This window comes from Kogia breviceps, chromosome 2, assembly GCF_026419965.1.
Source record: "Kogia breviceps isolate mKogBre1 chromosome 2, mKogBre1 haplotype 1, whole genome shotgun sequence".
Lineage (NCBI taxonomy): Eukaryota > Metazoa > Chordata > Mammalia > Artiodactyla > Physeteridae > Kogia > Kogia breviceps.
In genome coordinates, this window is record NC_081311.1 from 24193627 (window position 1) to 24215574 (window position 21948).

General features: G+C 41.6%; 1 protein-coding gene across 1 annotated transcript in view; it reads right to left on the reverse strand.

Moving 5' to 3' along the window:
- SORCS3 (sortilin related VPS10 domain containing receptor 3) overlaps positions 1 to 21948 on the reverse strand; it is a 592231-nt gene that overhangs the window by 142407 nt on the left and 427876 nt on the right. Inside the window, exon 6 of the mRNA XM_059052766.2 lies at positions 11206 to 11270. Within this exon, the coding sequence (XP_058908749.1) occupies positions 11206 to 11270 (65 nt within the window). The remainder of the gene's footprint in view (positions 1 to 11205; positions 11271 to 21948) is intronic.

Consider the following 21948-nt stretch of genomic DNA (forward strand, 5'->3'; position numbering starts at 1 on the left):
AGTGGAAAAGCAGAAACTGGCTAAATGTCCATGAATTAAAGAACATTTAAATAAACAAACGTACGCATATAACAAAGCACCATGTTGTGAATAGAAGAATTAGGTAGATACATATGCATCATGTGCTGACTTCCCCAAGGTGCACTGTTCTGTGACCTTTTAAAAAATTATTTAGCAACATGTATGGCACAATCCTATTTATGAAAAAAACAAAAACAAAGAACAATGTCCTTATAAATACAGGTTTGTGCCATAACTGCGTAGGAAAAAAAGTTTTAAAGGACATCTATATAAATTAGCTATGACTCCTTTGGGGGAAAGGAGTGGACTTAAGGAGAGTAGAAGTGGGGCCTTTGCTTTTCATATTATATACATCTTTCTTGTGTTTACAGTAAGAATGTACTTACTTATTATAAGTAAAACCTGTAAAATTACTTGTAAAATTTTCTAAAGATCTCAGCAGCTGAAGCCCCCCAGAACTATGGCAGCATCTGTAGCTGAATGAGAAATCCTCGAGTCTAAGCATTCTGATCATGACGACAAGGGTCTTCTGAGGAAGACAATCCATTCAGTTATTTGTTCCCCAAGGAAAAACCACAAGTGAATCTCTATAAAGAAACCTCTGTATACACTTGCTTTAAAAATGTATATTGTTTATTTAATGGTGTTTAAAAATAATGAATGGGTCAAAGTGAAAAATAGAGGTCATTTTAGGATTAAAAGCAGAGAAGTCTTTGTTATCATCTAAAATGACATGCATTACTACGTACGTCTAATGCGCTTGCCCACTTAAATACGTGCACAGGTGTGAGTACGTTTCAGAGGCTACACTGGAAGGGGTGGTAAGTGGCAGAGATAAACAAAGGCAGAAGTTTAAAATAAACAAAAATTTATAACAGCTGAGTGTAAAACAAGGGTACTTTAAATTTTCCCTAATGATTGATCTTTAATTAATGTATTGATTGATTGATCCAGAAAGTATTTCTTGTGTGCATATAATGTCCTGGGTATTATTTAAGCACCAGGAATATGGCAGTGAATGAGACAGATTTCCTATTGTGAAAGGCCCTGCTGTCTAGGAAGGGGTTCACTCATAATTTATAGCTAGCTATCACACATATTTATTAATAAGCAAAACCCTGATTTAACAAAGAAACATGTTTTGCTAGGAAATGAATTCATTATGTGCTATAGCCCTACTTTTCAAATGTCTGTATCTGGGCAAAGCCAATTTGCTTTGGTGCCCTTTATCCAGACATGTCAAACACTGATCTCATTCTCTCCATCAGCAGTTTCATCATCTGCCCAGCAGCTCAAGCCTCTTCACTTTTCTTTCCTCCACATGCCATGCAATCCAGCTGGTTCCCAGCCTTGAAAATTCTGCCTCTGAAGTGCTTCCAGCGTCTCTCTTCTCTCCGCGACCCCTGCCACTTGCCTGGAAAAGGCCTTCCCATCTGCGTTGCCTGCTGCATCCATTTCACAACTGGTGCTCGGGTGCAGGATGGACTGGAAGCTGGGTGGACCCGAGGCAAGGAGCCAGCATCATCTCTCAAACCTAACCTCAGCTAATCCCTCTCGCCTTTAAAATCACCCACAGTTCTCAGTGCCCGGGGACAAAGCCCAAATATTCTTCTGTAAAATAGAAGGTCTTTTACAACTAGCCTAATGAAGTCAAATGTCTCAGGGGCCAGGCCAATCATGTATAAGAGGAAACTGAGCTGGAGTCAGAGGATGAATGGCGGCCGGCACATGGTCTCAGTGTCAGGGATCACTGAGGAACAGCTGCGACTATGGGAAAATGGCCAACACTTGCCTCTTTATGGGGAGCTGCTTCTCAGCATCAGTCATCACTGAGATGCAGGAATAAGATGTTCTGAGTTTCTACATAAAGCTAAATGTCCCAGTTTTTTTTTTTTTTTTTTTTTTTTTTTTTTTTGTGGTACGCGGGCCTCTCACTGTTGTGGCCTCTCCCGTTGCGGAGCACAGGCTCCGGACGCGCAGGCTCAACAGCCATGGCTCACGGGCCCAGCCGCTCTGCGGCATGTGGGATCTTCCCGGACCGGGGCACGAACCCGTGTTCCCTGCATTGGCAGGCGGACTCTCAATCCCTGTGCCACCAGGGAAGCCCGTCCCAGTTTTTTTAAGGTGACATTTCCTAATGTTTAAAAAATGGACAGCTAATTTAAATTTAAAATATGGTGCAGGCCAAACAGTATTAGGCCAGACAAAACAAGCCTACAGTCCACCAGGAGCCATTCATTTTGTACCTCGACTGTAATCTGGTCCCTACCTAGCTCTCCAGAGAATAGACTGTGCCCTGTCCCCACATTCCCTGACCTGTTAGCAAGACCACCTTGTTCCCCGTTTGCTAAAGAATTTTTTAAAAGGTCGCAGAACAACGCACCTTGGGGAAATCAGCACATGATGCATATGTATCTACCTAATTCTTCTATTCACAACGTGGTGCTTTGTTATATGCGTACGTTTGTTTATTTAAATGTTCTTTAATTCACGGACTCTTAACAACACCGCATGCGGACCCCTTCCTCTTTGTCTCTGTCCGCAGAGAAAGCTGAGAATGGCCTGGCTTTCCACTTCTGGCTGAGAGGCCAAGGGAAGGCAAGAAGCCCAGGCTGCGCTTTGGAGCACCAGGCATAGTATTGGTCCCATCCAGCCTGAGTGATTTGCTCCTAGCATAAAGCACTGAAACGCAGTGAAATGCTGCAGGGAAGACATGCAAAGAAACCACAAGGGTTGACTTGACAACCTGCTTCTTTCCTGCCAGCGAGTGTCTTGGAAAGCCCCTTGTACTGGTAATCAAAGGTGTGCACAGGAGGACATCTGCTTATCCCTCCCATGGGCTCATTTCTCCCCTGTCTATTTACTATTTACTCCCATACGTGGACACTTTGAAAAAAGAATCAAGCGTATTCGAGGCCACCCCATACAAAACCGAAACCTACCTAAACTGTGGCCCCTGGTAGATGAGCTACTGGGCCACACTCATCCTCTTTCTTGGCTCCCTTGCTGCTTGCCCCTGCCCAGCATGGAACAAAAGGTCCAATTTAACAGGAAAGCAGCACTAAAATGCATTTGGGAAATCCACTTAAAATTCAGGGGTCTTGCAGTCTTTAGCTGGACTCATATATCAGAAGTCTCAACGCTTTTATTTTTCTAAACACAGACATACCCGCTGCCTGGTGAGAACCCCAAGTGTGGGTCTGGGGAGAGGAACATGTCAGGCAGGCCAGGCTACCAGGTGGAAGTGACCGAGGGTGTCACAGGGGACTGGGGGTGTCAAAGGTGAGCAGAAATCACCACTTCGCTCAAGCCTCCAACTTGCAACAGGTCTTAAATTTGGACTTTGGACATTATCTCCAAGTGAGGCTGAATACAGTCATAAGGATTCTATGATGAAACTGAAAGCAGTTATTTATCATATAACATGAAATCCCCAAATAGGCTTCTAACAACTGTGGTCTTGTTTGTTTGTGTGGATGTTTGTTTTAATAACACAGGATGCCTGATAAAAAGGAAGCAAAGCGGTCCAGATTTCTCAAGCATATTGTGGTGTTAGACAGAAAGGCCTCTGAAGGTAGAAAGTGCGAAGTTCAAATCCTGAACTTGCTGCTTGCTGATTGCCCTGGGCTAAGCAGCAGTTCCACTTTTCATGTCTGAGGTACAAACAAAGTAAGTGTTAGCCTCTCAGGACTGTCATCAGGATTAAATAAGATTATGTATGAAAAAGGTTAGTACACTGTTGAATACACTTTAAAGGATCAATAAATGCTAGTTCTTTTTTATCATGAAGAGAGAAGGAAGGAGATTTAACACTCGGCATCCTTCTTACGTACAATTTACAAGTAATGTTCTGTTTTATTGTGGAGAATCAAAAGATCATGAGAGCGCAGGTCCTACTAGTAAAGTCATATTCTGGATTGACATCACTGTTTACTTTCTCTAAATGCTATAGGTGTTCAGACAAGAAAAAGCACAACTGAGCTGGAATAATTAAGGAGGACTTGCAGGAGGAGACAGTGCTTGTGTTTAGCATGGATGGAGAAGTGTTCTGTGGGAGAAGGGACTTTCTAAAAAAGGGAGTGAAAACTGCATGTGGACGTTTAGGTAGGGAAAGCCCACTGAAGGCACTATATAATTACATGATAATGGGTGGGCATGGATTAATCTTTATTCTAGAGCTGCTATTTCCCATCCTTTCCTTCAAAACATGCTCAAACGGAAAACTAGAAAGAGCAAACTGAATGAAGATCTCACTAGGATTCCCTTATGGGAAAACAAGAGAGGGATTCCCCAAATGGTTAAGAGTCACACCACCCTCATAATTAATGTATTTCTAAATATCAAATGTCTTTCTAATGTATTTCTGAGAGCTGGTGCGGTCACTTACAAAAACTAGAAGTCAAAAGCTTTGTTCCCTGTGAATAGAGAGATTCTGCTCCATAACTTTATCAGTACCAGGCCCCATTTCAACTAGCTGTACTGCTAGCAAGACTTTAGGGAAGGTGGTACCCATTGCACCACTGTGTCCAGCCTCATGCCTCTTCATCTTACAGATGGTGGACCAAGGGTCTCATATGGTGAGAAAGGGTGACCTTAGACTGACTGATTAATTTCTTTCGTATTGGGTCAAGGTGTATAGAGAAGCTGCATGCATCAGACACTCCCTGAGGTTCCAGAAAGCAGAGAACATCATAAGACTGGTTCTTGCCCTCAGAAGAATCCCAGGCCAGTGACAGAGACGGGATATTCACAAGTGAACATGCCTCGGGATCTGTGCTGGATCAGAGAACTGAGGAATGTGGAAAGAGCACGAAGCAGATAACCCAACATCCTCAGTTTTATCTTCCTGAGAGGTTGCTTTTCCACCAGCAGTTTTGCAAGGCAAGCTTCTCATCCATCTATATCAATGAGTTTCACCGTGAAGTCCAGCGTTTCTCACTCTGTCAAACCTTTCCAAAAGGATCACCTCCTTAGAAACCTGGATAAAGTCTTAGTCATCTTTGTTTCTCTCCTCGCACTGACTTTATAAAGCTTCAGTAAATGCAAGTTAAGCTGAAATGAATTACATCAAAGGCCGATACATTTGTGCTATTTTCTGACCTGTGATTATGTTTTGCCTTTAAGATTATTAAATATTCAAACTATCCTAAACGTCACGCCTCTTGCCATCTCAGAGAAAAAAACCTTTCCATGATTCGCTCAACTTCCGTCCCTTTGGGTAATATTGTCCAAATTGGAAAAAGTGAATTAAAATTGTGAACAAAAAGCAAATTCAGCTCTTCAGGTCTTTTCTTAGAGAAATACCCAGGAGCTATTTATTTTAAATAACAACATTAACTGTTAAATGCAAATAAGTGAAATCCAGCAGATTCCAAGAAACTCTGAAAAGTTATTTAGCTTCCAAAAGCCTCCTTTTCCTTGACTGGGGAGTGAGGCTAAACTATTTGTAGGCACAGGGCAAAACAAAGGATACTGACATTGTTCCAAATGCCTAACACAGCACCTGAGACAAGGTAGGTAATACAAATCAGCACAACAAGAAAAGGTAGCTACTATTCCTTCCTATTGTGCTTATGGATTTGCTCACAGGAGAATTCTAGTGTCTTTTCCTTCTAGAAAAGAAGGGGGACCTGGCAGAGTTATAGACATTTAGAAACCATGGCGATCCTGAATACCTTAGGATTCCTGATACTCCTCACGGTTCTGAGATTTGAACCCAGGCGACTTGACACCAGAATCAGTGATCCTAATCGTTATGTATTTGAACCATGGAAGGAAAATCAGGCTGAGAATCAGACCAGAATCTACATTCTGGTTCAGCCCCTGACACTGACTGTCTATGTAACCTTGGGCAAACTGTTACACATTTTGGTGCTTTTTGGAGAGTTGATACAATTTGAAAATTTCTAATCCATTCTAACCATTTTTTAAAATTCTGAGACCCTTTATCAAAAACAATCCTATATTCTCAATATATCAAGTAGATTTTAGTGTGCCTTGTCTAAATGAACAGAAGGCTTGCAATCCTATTGGTTTAGCTCCTCCTTATCCTTTTCTTGGCCTCTGAGTTCTTAGAATACTGCTGGATCTCTGAGTTACACAGTTTACAACCATTGAACTAGTCAGTAACCCAAAGTTCTTTAAGAGCCATTATTCTATGTGTCTAGAACCTATAGTTTAGACTTCAGGGCTAATAGTTTTGCCTTGTGTGCCAAGCCCATCTGATTACTAATGACTGCCTGGAATGCTCTGTTAAGATGTACTGGGCTTTATCTTGGCTTAGTGAGAAAGTGCAGTAATTGATGAAGAGAGTTGATAATAGTATCAGGACAAGGAATGGTAGTATATGTGCTGTGGGTTTTGATTCTAGAAATTTCAAGTCTAGATGTCTAAAAACTTTTAGCTCATGTCGAGTTTCACTTATTACATTGTCCTACAAGGCCCCCATATAGCTTATGCTTGAAAATTTCCAATAAAGAGGAATCAACTACTTAACAAAGCAGTCTGCATCATTTTGGGGTCCTCTTAATTGTTCCTCCTTTGTTCATTGAACTGAAATCTGCCTCATTGTAAACTTTACTCTACAATAAGATCTTTGTAATCCAATTGATGAAAAAAATTACAAAAATACCTCTTATATTTGAGTATTCAAACATGTGAAGCACTAGAAGATTCACAGAAAATTTAAAAAAAAAATTGTCCAGGGTCAAACAGGCTCTAATTGACAGAGTTAATTCTCCAACTTAACTCTTAGGGCACCAAGTTAATACTCTTTCTATTGACACTCAATGGTCTCTTTGATGGAGAAGGTGTGTGTGTGTGACTGAGTAACTGAGTGAAAGAGAGAAAGAGAGAGAGAAAGAGAGAGAGAGAGAGAGAGAGAGAGAGAGAGAGAGAGAGAGAACATGAATATGAATATAAATATGAATATTCACAGGGGACATTGAGACATTCAGAGAGAGATGATTTCCAGAAGAGAATGGGAGAAAAAGCCATTTGAATCCTGAATCTCATGGCAGAAACAGGTTTCACACTGTTATTAACCAAATTGGTTGGCTTTGCCCTGTTGAAACCATGCCAAGACAAAAGATAATTCAAGGGCTTTAATTTAATCTGGAAGTCTGACTCCCAAAGAGAAGGACCAGGGCTGGGGGAGAGTGGAGATTCTTACATCGAAACAAGAAAAGGGACCTGTTTATGTTGGGTTTGCTCCAGAGTGTGGGAGCCAGGTTTAGAGACAGGACTGTCAATGCCACACCACGCACTGAAGAGCCACACGCCGTGCTGCTGCACCTGCAGCCCCTCCGTCTAGGGCAGTCCTGTGCAATGGATACACAATGGGAGCTACTAATGACCTTTTAAATTTCCTAGTAGCCATACTTAAAAGTAAGCAGAAAAGTGTACATTTAACATATTTGATTTAACCCCAAATATTATGATTTCATCATGTAACTAATAAAAAAAATTACTAATGGGCTATTTTCCATCATTTTATTCACAGTAAGTCTGAAATCTGGTGTGAATTCCACACATACGGCACACATAAATTTGGTCATCACATTTCAAGTGCTCAATAACCACGTGTAACTGAATGGCTACCATATTGGACAGTACAAGTCTAGCATAACTTTCTCACTCTCCTTTTCTACCATCCCCTTGGGAAAATCCAACTCATCTCCCAAGATGAAACTTAACCATGGGCTCTTCAGTGCAGCCTTCAGTCGCTCCTCAGAGATTGGGCTACCCTGCCTTTTGGTTCGCACACATAGCACTTTCTTCATGAGACAAAACAGAGTCCCCATGGCCTTTAGCACATTATATTGCAGTAATAATCTGTGTACTTATCTGCCTCTGCTACTCAATGCTGATTGTGTCCTATTTACCCACACACCCTCCACAGCTTCGTGCAGTGCACTGCTGATCACAGCGGGGTCTACTGGCCAGCAGCATCAGCTGGGAGCTTGTCAGAAATATGGAAGGTGTGTTTTAAAACGCTCTCCAGATGGTTCATTTGTATGTTAATGTTGGAGAAGCTCAGATCTAGTGCAGTGGTTCTCAATCCCACATGTACTTCGAAATCATTAGGACAATCTTATACATGGCAATGCCCATGACCTTCCCCTGGAGAATCTTCTTTCGTTGATCTGTGGTGGGACCAGGTAAGCGTGTGTGTGTGTGTGTGTGTGTGTGTGTGTGTGTGTGTGGCAATTTTAATGCTAGGTTTTGAGAACTTCTTGTCTTCTACACATGGAAAGGGCTCTATCACAGTGGACTGAATTATAAGTGGGTTAATAAATAAAGGTAACACAAATTTCTATATTTCTGCCATACTCTGGGAAGTACATAGAGCAACATTTAATTGTTTTTTCATAGGCATATCCTGTTTCCATCCCCTGAAGATCTTTACAAAGCTCATACTATTCCTGCTAATATTTATGAAGTTCTCTCATCCATGATTTTAGACATTTGAAAGTTATCTTGATGTGGAGAGCACTTTATAATGAATTATGACTTGTTGATTTTTGTTTTTTAGAAGGGAAAGAAAGACCCATTTGCTCTCTTTATACGTTCTTCTCACTTGCATTCCTGTGACAGCCCAGGTGCTATGGAACAGAGTAGTTCCCGACTCCAATACCAAGGCTCCTTGCTCATGCTTACTGAGGGTGTAACTGTCCCCGAGCTGTGACTCCAGCACCACATGAGGTAAGGGATCCACACAGCAGTGCTCCTGAATAGCACCTGGATCAAAATCACACCTGGGAGGGTGCTTGACAACATGGAGACTCCCAAGTCCTGTACCAGACCACCTAAACCTCAACCTCTGAGATGGAGCCCAGGAATCTGTAGTGGAATCAACTCACCAGAGGATGATCATGAATGCCACTGGTTGAGCAAAATGGCCATGAGAACTGTGATGCAGGAAGATGCAGAGCAATGGAATTTTACTGGTCAAGACCCCTTTGAGGATAATTTTCAAATAAGCAATTAGCGGGCTTCCCTGGTGGCGCAGTGGTTGAGAGTCTGCCTGCAGATGCAGGGGACCCGGGTTCGTGCCCCAGTCCAGGAAGACCCCACATGCTGTGGAGCGGCTGGGCCTGTGAGCCATGGCCACTGAGCCTGCACGTCCGGAGCCTGTGCTCCGCAACGGGAGAGGCCACAACAGAGAGAGGCCCGCGTATCGCAAAAAAATAAATAAATAAAAGACAAAGTATATATTAATATACTATACTTTAACCTAACCGTGGCATATGACATTTATCCCTGTTATATTTCTGTCTGCTTTTTTCAATCCTTGACAATAGGCCTGGAAGTTTTCTATGTCTTTTGCATTTTTAATCTCATAAAATTTCACAGCAGTTCTGTACCACAGGTCTTATCCCAATGTGGACCAGAATTCTTGAACTTTCAGAAAGTAAGTTTGAGCTTTATGTAAGAAATTACCTTTAAAAAAAAAGGGAGCTGTCCAGCAGTAGAAAAGAATATATCTTAAGCCTGAGCTCATGAAACCTGAGGACACACTGTAAGAGATTCTGGGGGAAGGGATTCCTACACTAGGTAGGAGGTCAGACAGGCATATAAAGTTTCCTCCAACTATAAAATATTACAACCACCACAGATCACATATACAGCTTAAAAATGTTGACATGACAAGCAAAGCCAAGGCAGGGGTTGTCCTGAAAACTTGTCTGTGGGTCATATTCTGAGAGCTGCTTTCTGCTCCCCTCCTGCTTTTCTGCTATGCTCCTTCAAACCCCCCTCCATCCCACTAGTCCTCCAATTTTCCATGTTTTTTTTTTTTTCTCAGCACTAAGAGTAATTTTGAATTTAGGCTTCACCATGCTTACGATCAGTGAATTTGAATATGTGGCATTACCTCCCTAAATGTTATATAACTCTTTTGTTAAAAAAAAATGTAAAAATACTGTGGGTCATCCCTCATCCCTGGCTGCATCAGAGAAATAAAGAAGGAGAGAAAGAGAGAAAGGGAGAAAGAAAGAAAGGAAGGAAGGAAGGAAGGAAGGAAGGAAGGAACTCAGAGTGCCAGGAATATAGTAACAAGTGTCATTTGCCTTCTAACTCTTTTAAAAATAAAAATAAAGCAAATAAAATATATTCCCCAAAGTGCATGTTTCTAGTATACACCTGAGTTTGGCCTCAAAAGCAGTAGATTTCCCATGGACAAAACACAAGCACATCCAATACCTGCATCCAGGTCAAAAAGAATCGCCTTATGTTTGTACATTCAGCCCATAACCCTATGAGGTGGGCAGGGCAAGGATGAGTATCCTCAGATAGTAGGAAGCCAGAGCACAGAGAGGTTAGGGGCTCTCAGGGTCTCATGGCTAGTGGATGGCAGGACCCAGGACCTCAACTCACAGTCTGGTGCTTTGATCTGCTGCACCCCTGGGTCACTACTATTTCCATGGATTATCTGGCTCTATTCGTGATCTAGAATACGCTAATTATATTTTCATATATTTTTCAGATTTCATATATATCATATATTTTCACATATCTAAGTTGATTTTATCTTTCTTGGACAGGGAAGAGCCCGATAGATACTTAAGTTGGTGCGAAATGATACTTTATCAGTCAAATTCTATTCTAGATGTAGACAGGTGTACGATGTACAAAGGGGTCACATGTTTGAAATCCTGGATTCCATGGCTGATTTGCAGGGACAATAGAGATCTTGCTCACCACTGTATCTCCAGGGCTAAGAATCTTGCCTGGCACACAGTAGGCCATCCCTAAATATTTGCTGAATGAATGAACAAACAATTCTGGAAATAGTTTGTCCAGTTACTTTTTTTTTGGTAATCTTGACTATATAAAGTTTATTTTTTTAAAGCTGGCACCATTTTATTCACCATGTGAATGCAAAATGAGCTATGGCCATCCCTATTTGAATTACACTGAAGATGCCAGGAAAGTACTAACAGGAGCCTCAAACTTGGTCACATTAACTCCCATCCCCAGAAAATCCATTCCTGAGGGTTTATTTCAATGAAACGTCTCCCTTGGGACTGGAGGTCTCTCCCCAACTCTAGGAAATAAGATGCCTATGGCAGTAAGGGAGCTCAGGGCTATTCATCTTCCCAAGCCACTAAAATGCAAATTGGGGGAGGAGGGAGACCTGCAGGCAGATCTCCCGGGGCCCAGCCTGGTGGCCTCAGCACTCACATCCATCAGCTGTCCGCACTTCCATATGCACCAAGTCCGCCTCCTTATCCAATCCGGCCACCGACCTGGGGAAGGAAAGGACAGTCAGAAGCTCAGTGACCATGAGGATGGCAGACAACAAAGTGGGGAACCATTCAGGGTTATTACTCAGAAAGCCGCTTTCTCAAGACGGCCTGTCTTGCACTGTGGGGACCCACAGAATATGGCGACTTGCAGCCCCTGCAGGGTGGCTCTCTCTAGCAGCTGTCACCTATAATGGTCACAACTCATGTGTCTTGGAGCACTGTCAGGGAGTCAGTAACTCTCAAAAAAACATAATAGAGCACAGAGTAATGTACTCCATAGTAAAGGTGGTCTACACCTCTGTCCTCAACCCTTCCCCACCTCATACCTTCCACCTCCCCCGTCTTGTCACACCCGGTTATTTCCACCTCTGCCCTCCCACTTGGGGTGTGCTACTGCCTACCATGTTCTGCCCCTGGGGAAGGTGGTTTAGCCTCCGTTCTATCTGCTTCCAGACACTCCTACCCTCCTGAGTGTGGACAAATCTGCCCTTCCTTACCTCTGCCTTGTGAACAATAAATGTTTGGTGACAAACATTCAAAATCTGGTCTAACAGGGACACAATTCTGGTGATAGGAGTGGGAACCCTTAAAGGTTGATGGCCAATAGTCAGAAAAAGGAAGGCTGAGAATCCTGACAAAACTAAGTCCTGGGGGCCTCCAACCTCCCACACATAAAGTCCAGTCAGCTACGTCCTGCATGAGATATCCAGGCCAGAGCAAGACCCAGAAAGTCAGCTAAAAAACGCAACACAGACATTAAAACATTCATGCACTAAAGACATCACATAATCCACCCTCTCCAGCGAGCTTGGACTCACAGTCTTTTTACTTTTAAATTTCATTCTAAGAGTGGTTTTCTGGTTTTACAGTCCTCAGTAGGGAAGAGGCAGCAAGTTAGAAAGGAAAAGGAGAATTTAAAACAATGAGAATCAAGGTACCCAGATAGCAAGACAAATTGAAAACTTATGAAAAACAGACCGAAGAACTCAAAACCCAATCTTCTACATCATAAATCTACTACACTTCTTCTGATCCTGAGGCCATAGCTGTATTATAGCACGGCTCAGTATCTGACATCTCTGCTGAGGGGCTGAAGGCAGAGGATGGGAAGCAGGAGGCCAATGATGTCAGTTTACTCTAAGAAAATAGCGTTGCAAATGACCTATGTTAGGAAAAATGAAATGATTTTTATTTGTTCATGATTATTGTCTTGAATGGCTAAATTTCAGTTACTTTAAAAGTTCATTTATGTAAAATACTTCTTTCCCCAAAAAATACTGAATAAAAGAAGTTTTACTCTAATGCTGTATTTTTTCCCAGTGATCACTGATACACTATCTTTTAATTTTTCCTCACCTCATTTGACGCCTAAGGTAAGGAGAACAGGTATCATGAGTTATATTTGATTGAATGGGAAACTGTGGCACAGAGAAATGGATATGTATCTAAGATGACATGGGGACTAGACCAGAACTAGAGAGACTGACTGATTGACTGAGACTTCTCCAACGAGAGAAGCTGCCAGCCTTCTTGGCTCTTCTCCCCTCTGCTTGCAATGTGCTTTAGATGCAACTCTCTCCCTGCCCCTTTCCTTCTCCAGCTACCTCTCCCCTTTCATTCAGTGCTCAGTTGGTCTCATCCCTCCAGCAGCCCATGCATCCCTCATCTCACTGAAGAACATTTATCTGCTTCCATAGCATCCTAACCTTGGAGGTTCTCAAACTTGGCTGCTCACGAGAGCCACTGGGTGAGCTGTGAAACATCCAGATGCCTGGGCCCCTCCCCAAACCAATGAAATCAAAACCTTTGGGATAATCTCAAGGCGTCCGCATTTTTTTAAATTTAAATTTATTTTATTGATTTATTATTTTGGCTGCATTGGGTCTTCGTTGCTGTGCACGGGCTTTCTCTAGTTGCGGTGAGCGGGAGCTACTCTTTGTTGCGGTGCATGGGCTTCTCACTGCAGCGGCTTCTCTTGTTGCGGAGCATGGGCTCTAGGCGCACAGGCTTCAGGAGTTGTGGCTCGCGGGGTGTGGAGTGCAGGCTCAGTAGTTGTGGCGCACGGGCTTAGTTGCTCCGTGGCATGTGGGATTTTTCCGGACCAGGGCTCGAACCCGTGTCCCCTGCATTGGCAGGCGGATTCTTAACCACTGCGCCACCAGGGAAACCCTGGCATCCGTATTTTTGAAAGCTCCCAGGTTATTTCCATGCACAGTCAAGTCTTAGAACCACTGCTTTGCACGACTCAATCACGTCACATGTAACTGCACTTCTGTGAAACCTGTACTTGGATATAAACTTTAAAGAAGTAGGATTCTGTCTATTTATCTTTGAATCCTTGGCACCTAAGTGCCTAGTATATATTAGGTGCTACTGATGTATTTACTGCATTAATGAACAATCCAATCTGCCCATGACAGTGACAAAATTCCAATGTGAAACTCACTTGAGATCAGACACACAGAAGGGACTATATGGACACCTCTGTTCCACAGCCTCCCTGTTTCTTTATAAGCAAGTTGGTATTCTTAGAACTAGAGGCCTCTCAGGTATTATTCTTCTATCCTCCCCCAAGGTCAATGGCAGGGTAGGATGGTCAGAATTGGAACCATAATGACAGTCTAACTATAGGCATCAAGCACTATGTTCTTTAACAAAAGAAAAGTCCTTGCCTCTTAGGAGCTTGAAACAAGGCAAACAACACCAATAAAACAAGCACAGAAACTGCTCCTTCATCCAGCATTGCTCACTCCTTTCCACCTATCTAAATCTTATACACCCTTTAAGGTTAAAACCAAGAATCACGTCCTCCTGGAAGTCTTCCTTGATTACTCTAGCTCTCCCACCTTTGAACTGCTAGAGAACTCAGAATCAAGATTAAACATCCTCCAGCACTTGTATTGTTATTAAGTTGTGTGTTTGTTCCTCTGGAGTTGGTCTTGGCGCCCGAGAGTGGATACCTGTGGTCATGGTTGGCTTAGTACCCCTACAAGCCTTCCATCCTTTGCAGAACTCTTCTACCCAACGCACGCCATGTGGTTTGTCCAGGGTAGTCAATCACAGGAGCCCATCCCTCTGATCCCCCAGGATGGTGCATGATCCAGCGTGATCATGAGACAGCTTGGCTGTGGTGGTCAGAACATGCCAGGACAGTTTAGAGGACTTCCTCGGGATTTCTCTAACTGAGCTGGGAGGAAAAAAAACTGCCTTTCCTCTCTGATCATCAAGTCAGAACTCTTGGGAGAAATGTTCCCAGCCTGATAGGAAGAATAGGTCTAAAGGAGCAATGTAGATATACATAGAAAAAGAAAAGAGAGTTGACATTGGGACAGGTAGTTTAACAGAGAGACAGGGCTACAAAGGGTGATAGGAAGATAGTGGGCAAGACTGAGATGAGACAGACACACAGGAAAGAGAGACAGACAGACAGAGATTCAGAAAGAAACAGAGGGTAGACCAAAATGGCAACATAGGAGACTCCTGAGCTCCCTTCCTCCCATGGATACACCAAATGTACTCATGGATGTAAATTCCCTCTGAAAGAGATCCAGAAATTAGTTGAGTAACTTCTACACATCAGATGAATGAGAAAATACCCACACCGAAAAGGCTAAGGGTAGAAAAGGCTAAGACACACTCTCACCATAAACCCCACCCCTGGCACACGACCACACAATTGGAAGTGAACCATCAACTCTCATATTCTCCCTGAGGAGCAAAGGGTTTGGAGCCCACATCTAGCATCCCAAATTTTAAGACTTGCAACAGAGGGACGGCCCCCAAAACACCTGGCTCTAAAAGCCAGTGGGGCTTGTGTCCCCAAGACAATAGCAAACAAAGAAGCAATTCTTAATGCGAGCAGGAGCACTGATGCAGCTGTCACCCCAGGGCTCAGTGCAGAGGGAGCAAAATCAACCATCTCCCCATCTTTCCCTGAAAGTGTTGTTATCTGAATACTATAACAGCTGCTGCCTGAGGGCCCGTCTTCTAATTTAGCAGGCTTCTAGGGACTGCATGTGAATCTCCCCAGAGACAGAGAGAGCGAACAAATATCCCTCCCACCGTCTGCCTCCGGCTCCTCCCCAAGTTGCCAGTATCTCCCTGGAAGGAGGTCATACATGACTGCACCCCAGCTTTTAGGGCCGCCACCTATGAGATGGGTCCCCAGATTTCCTGGCTTTGACAGCCAGTGGAGCTGCCATTCATGAGTCCCATGGAACTGTAACAAAGAAGCAGTTCTTAACAATCTATCTCCCTGAGGTTCAGCACAGGAGCAGACAAAAAAATGCCCAGCTCCCAGTCTTTCCCTGATAAAGGTTTTTATGTGGATACTTTAAAAGCTGCCACCTGAGGCTTCTAATTTAGCAGGCACCTCGGGGCTGTGATCCTCCTCAAAGACTGAGGAAGTTTGCAGACACTCCTCCCATCTTCTCCTTCCAGGCCACTCCAATAATAAAACCAAGTTACCCGTGTCTCCCTGAAAGGAGGTTGTATACATATCTGGCACCCCAGCCCTTGTGACAATTTCATGAAGGATGAACCCCTGAAACACCTGGCTCTAATAACCAGTGGGCCTTACATTCATGAGGCACAAGGACTGCAACAAACAAACAGTTATTAATGGGCACAGGAGCACACCCACCCCTGCAGCTATATACCGACACAAAGCACAGAGCGAGTAGGCAAAAATGCCAGTGCCTTGTTTCTCCCTGGAAGGGGCTTAGTTACATACTTTCTTAGCTGCTGTCTGAGGGTCCAGCTTCTCATCAGCCTGCATCTAGCTGCTGACTGCACTCCTCCCCTTGGATCACTGATAGGTCTTGGCACACCCTTAACTACTGGGAACCACTAAGGACAAAGAAGGAGGCTTGGACAATCACGAAAGTTTGAGAGACAACTATGAGCTCAGTCAAGCTGATCAATGAGGTTCATCTCCTACAGGAGATCACTCTGTCAAGACTGGGAGACACATCTTGTGCTGATCTATCTAATGCTCAGAGACCAACACAGAGTCAAGAAAAATGAAGGAACAGACAAATATGTTACAAACAAAAGAACAAGATAAATGTCTAGAGACATATCTTAATAAAATGGAGGTAAGTTATTTATCTGGTAGGGAGTTCAAAGCAACTGTCACAAAGATGCTTACCAAGGTCAGGAGAACAATGCATGAAGACAGTGAGAATTTCAACAAAGAGACAGGACTATTAAAAAGTACCAAACAGAAATCATAGAACTGAAGAAGAAAATAATTGAACTGAAAATTCAATACAGGGGTCAACAAAAGACTAGATGAAGTGAAAGAAAGAATCAGTGAAGTCTAAGACAGGGAAGTGGAATTCATACAACTAGAGGTGCAAAAAAGAAAAAAAGAAAAAAAAGTGAAGATAGCTTAAGGGACTTATGGGACAACATCAAGTAGACTAATGTTCTCATTATAGGGGCCCAAGAAGGAGAAAAGAGAAAGGGATAGGAAACTTATTTGAGGAAATAATGGCTGAAAACTTCCCTAACTGGGGGAAGGTAACAGACAGCCAGAATCAGGAAACACAGAAAGTTCCAAATAAGATGAATCTGAAGAGGACTACACAGATACATTATAATTAATGTATATGACCAAAAGCTAAATATGAAGAGAGAATCACAAGCACAGAAAGAGAAATACAATTTGTTACATACAAGGGAACTCCCATAAGACTATCAGCATACTCTTCAGCAAAAACTTAGCAGGCCAGAGGGGAGTGGGGTGATGTTTTAAAAGTACTGAAGGAGGGCTTCCCTGGTGTCGCAGTGGTTGAGAATCCGCCTGCCGATGCAGGGGACACGGGTTCGTGCCCTGGTCCGGGAAGATCCCACATGCCGCGGAGTGGCTGGGCCCGTGAGCCATGGCCGCTGAGCCTGCGCGTCCGGAGCCTGTGATCCGCAGCGGGAGAGGTCACAACAGTGAGAGGCCCGCGTACCGGAAAAATAAATAAATAAATAAAAATAAAAGTACTGAAGGAAAAAAACAAAAAAGAAAAAAAACCTGCCAACCAAGAACATTCTACCCAGCAAAGTTGTCTTTCAGAATTGATAGAAAGATAAAGAGTTTTCTAGACAAACAAACACTCCAGGAGGTCATCACCACTAGATCAGCTTTACAAGAAATGTCAAATGGAGTTTTTCCAGCTGAAATTAAATAACACTAATTAATAATAGAAAAATATACAAAAGCATGAAATTCACTGGTAAAGGTAAAAATACAGTTACTTTCAGAATATGCTATTATTTTAATGGTAGTGGGTAAATCATTGATAAGTCTACTACGAAGGTTAAAAGACAAAAATATTAAAGTTATAACAACATTAATTTGTTAATGAATACACAATGTAAATGATGCAAATTGTGACATCAAAACATAAAATGAGAAAGGGGGGGTGCTTTTGTATGTGTTTGAAGCTATTATCACAGACTGTTATAAATAGAAGATGTTTTATCTAAGCCTCACATTAACCACCAACCAAAAGCATATAGTAGGTACGCAAAAGAAAAAGAAAAAGGAATCCAAACTTTCCACTACAGAAAATCGTCAAATCACAGAGGAAAAGAGCAAGAGAGGAAGCAAGGAAAAACGGAATTACAGAACAAGAAAACATTTAACAAAATGGTAATGTTAAGTCTGACTATCAATAATTACTTCAAATGTCAAAAGACTAAATTCCCCAAACAAAAGACAAAGGGTAGCTGAATGAATAAAGAAAACAAGACCTAACTGTATGTGCTTCCAAAAGACTCGCTTCAGCATTAAAAAAAACACATAGATTGAAAGTGAAGAAATTGAAAAATATATTGCATGCACATGGAAAGAAAAGCAGAAGAAGCTATTCTTACGTCAGATGAAATAGACTTTAGGCCAAAAACTGTAAGAGACAAAGAAGGTCATTATATAATAAGAAAGGGGGCAATTCATCAAGAGGATATATTATTTGAAATATTTATGCCAATATAGGAGAACCTAAATATATAAAGCAAGTATTAAAAGATCTGAAGGAAGAAATAGCAATACAATAATGTCAGGGGACTTCAATACCCCACTTTTACCAATGGATGGATTGTTCAGACAGAAAGTCAAGAAGGAAACATTGGATTTAAGCTACACTTTAGATCATACGGACCTAACAGACATACAGTAGTCCCCCCTCTTATCCTAGGTTTCACTTTCTGTGATTTGAGTTACTGGAGGTCAATGTGGTCCAAAAATATTAAATGAAAAATTCCAGAAATAAACAATTCGTAAGTTTTAAATTGCATGCTGTATGAATAGCATGATGAAACATTGCACTCGCTCCATCCCACCTTGGAAGTTAATCATCCCTTTGTCCAGCACATCTCGCCCATTACTCATTTAAGAGCTGTCTTGGTTACCAAAGTGATTGTCAAGGTATCACAGTACTTGTGTTCAAATAACCCTTTTTTTAGTTAATAATGGCCCTAAAGTGCAAGAGTAGTGATGTTGGCAATTCAAATATGCCAAAGAAAAGCCATAAAATTCTTCCTCTAAGAGAAAAGGTGAAAGGTTTCAATTTAATAAGGAAAGAAAAATATGATATGCTGAGGTTGCTAAGATCTACAGGAAGAATGAACCTTCTATTTATGAAACTTTGAGGAAGGAAAAACATTCATGTTGGTTTTGTTGTTGCACTTCAAACTGCAAAAGTAATGGCTACAGTGCATGGTAAATGCTTAGTTAGGATGGAAAGGCATTACATTTGTACAATAAGATCTTTTGAGAGAAAGAAACCACATTCACACAACTTATTACAGTATTTGTTACAATTGTTCTATTTTATTATCAGTTATTGTTGTTAATCTCTTACTGTGTATAATTTATAAATTAAACTTTATCATAGGTATGTATGCATAGGAGCAAAACATATTATAGAGGGGGTTCGGTACTATCCATAGTTTCAGGCATCTACCGGGAGTCTTAAAATGCATCCCCCATGGAAAAGGGGGAACTACTGTATATAGAACATTGTATCCAACAGCAGCAAAATCACATTCTTCTCAAGTGCACATGGAACATTCCACAGGATAGATCATATGTTAGGACTTAAAAAAGTCTGAATAAATGTAAAACGATGAAATCATATCAAGCATCTTTTTCCAACCACAATGGTATGAAACTAGAAAGCAGTTACAAGAAGAAAAGAGGAAATTCATGAATATATGGAGATGAAACAACATGCTCCTAAACGGCCAACAAATCAAGGAAGAAATCAAAAGAGGAATCAAACAATATCTTGAGACAAATGAAAATGGAAACACAACACAGCAAATCTTACAGGATGCATCAAAGACAGTCTAAGATGGAAATGCATGGCAATAAATACCTATATTAAGAAAAAAAAGACCTCAAAATAAACAATCTAACTTTACACCGAGAGAAACTGACAAAAAAAGACTAAACTAACCCTAAAATTATTAGAAGGAAGTTAATAACAAAGATCAGAGCAGAAATGAAAGAAACTGAGGCTAAAAAGACAATAGAAAAGAACAGTGAAACTAAGAGCTGTTTTTAAGTTAACCAAAATAGACCAATCTTTAGCTAGATTTACTAAGAAAAAAAAAGACTCAAATAAATAAAATTATAAATAAAAGAAGAGACATTATAACTGACACCACAAAAATGCAAAGGCTTATAAGAGACTACTATGAATGGTTATAAGACGTATTGGACAACACAGAAAAAAACGGATAAATTCGTAGAAACATACAATCTACCAAGACTGAATCATGAAGAAACAGAAAATCTGAACAGACCAATTACTAGTAAGGAGATTGATTCAATAATCAAAAACCTCTCTTGATTCAATCTCCTTACTAGTAAATGGTCTGTTCAGATTTTCTGTTTCTTCATGATTCAGTCTTGGTAGATTGTATGTTTCTATGAATTTATCCATTTTTTTCTGTGTTGTCCAATACGTTGTCTTATAACCATTCATAGTAGTCTCTTGTAAGCCTTTGTGTATGCTAACACATATATATATGGAATCTAAGAAAAAATGTAATGAAGAGACTAGGGGTAGGATGGGAATAAAACACAGACCTACTAAAGCATGGACTTGAGGATATGGGGAGGGGGAAGGGTAAGCTGGGACGAAGTGAGAGAGTGGCATGGACATATATACACTACCAAATGTAAAATAGATAGCTAGTGGGAAGCAGCCGCATAGCTCGGTGCTTTGTGAGCACCTAGAGGGGTGAGATAGGGAGGGTGGGAGGGAGGGAGACTCAAGAGGGAAGAGATATGGGAACATATGTATATGTATAACTGATTCACTTTGTTGTAAAGCAGAAATTAACACACCATTGTAAAACAGTTATACTCCAATAAAGGTGTTAAAAAAATTAAAAAAAACCTCCCAACAAAGAAAAGTTCAGGGCCAGATGGCTTCCCTAGTGACTTTTAACAATCTTTTAAAGAAGAACTAATACCAGTCTTTCACAAACTCTTCCAAAAAGTTAGAAGAGGAAGAAACACTTCCAAACCCATTTTACAAGGCCAGCGTTACCCTGATACCAAAGCCAGTAAAGGATACCACAGGAAAATTACAGATGATGCAAAGCTCCTCAACAAATGATTTAGCAAACTGAATTCAACAGTAGAGATCTTCCTCTACTCACGATGAGTTTATGTTCTGATGGACCCATGGAAAGTTGAAAATATCAAGTTGAAATGCATTTAATACACCTAAGCTACTGAATATCACAGCTTAGCCTAGCCTACCTTAAATGTGCTCAGAACACTTACATTAGCCTACAGGTGGTCAAAATCATCTAACACAAAGCCTATCTTATAATGAAGTGTTTAATATCTCATTTAATTTATTGAATGCTGTACTGAAAATGTAAAACAGAATGGTGAAATGGGTACAGAACGGTTGTAGAGTTTCTCAACAATGGCACTGTTGACATTTTGGACCAGATAATTCTTTATTGTGGGGGCTGCCCGATGCACTGTGGGATATTCAGCAGCAGTCCTGGGCTCTACTAGATGCTGTAGCATCCCTGCAGTTCTGACAACCAAAACTGTCTCCAGACGTTGCCTACTATCCCCTGGGGGCAAAACTGCCCCCAGTTGAGAACCACTGCCTTACCTGGACACACTTAGCTGATACCTGAACTCTGTGCCTTCCCTGCTAACAAAGCAGCAAATATAAGCAGGCAGAGATTTCACATCCTCACCTAGCCCTAAGGCTGTTGAGATGCCCATGAACTCCAACTATTCTGGACCACACCATCTCACCAGAAAACTATCTGACACTTGCCAGGTGGAAGCAGTCAGGTCCCCAATCTTAAAGCCCCACGATGTCCCCACTTCTAAAAACCTGATGAATGGAGCGTGCACACAGATACAGCAAGCAAAGAAATACAATAATATGCAGATATTTAGCGATTTGTTTGTTGTTATCGTGGAGGCGAAGCTGCAAGGCATAAACTTGTGGAAATGTTTGGAAAATCCCACGTGGTAATAATAAGTGTCAATGGATACTGAGACCATTCACATGCCAGGTATTGTGCTTGGTGTTTTAACTCATTATCTTAATTAGTCCTCAAGGCACCATTCATCTAATTTTCATCTTCAGTAAAATGGGGATAATAAGAAAGATTAAGTAACATACCTCAAGTCACACGA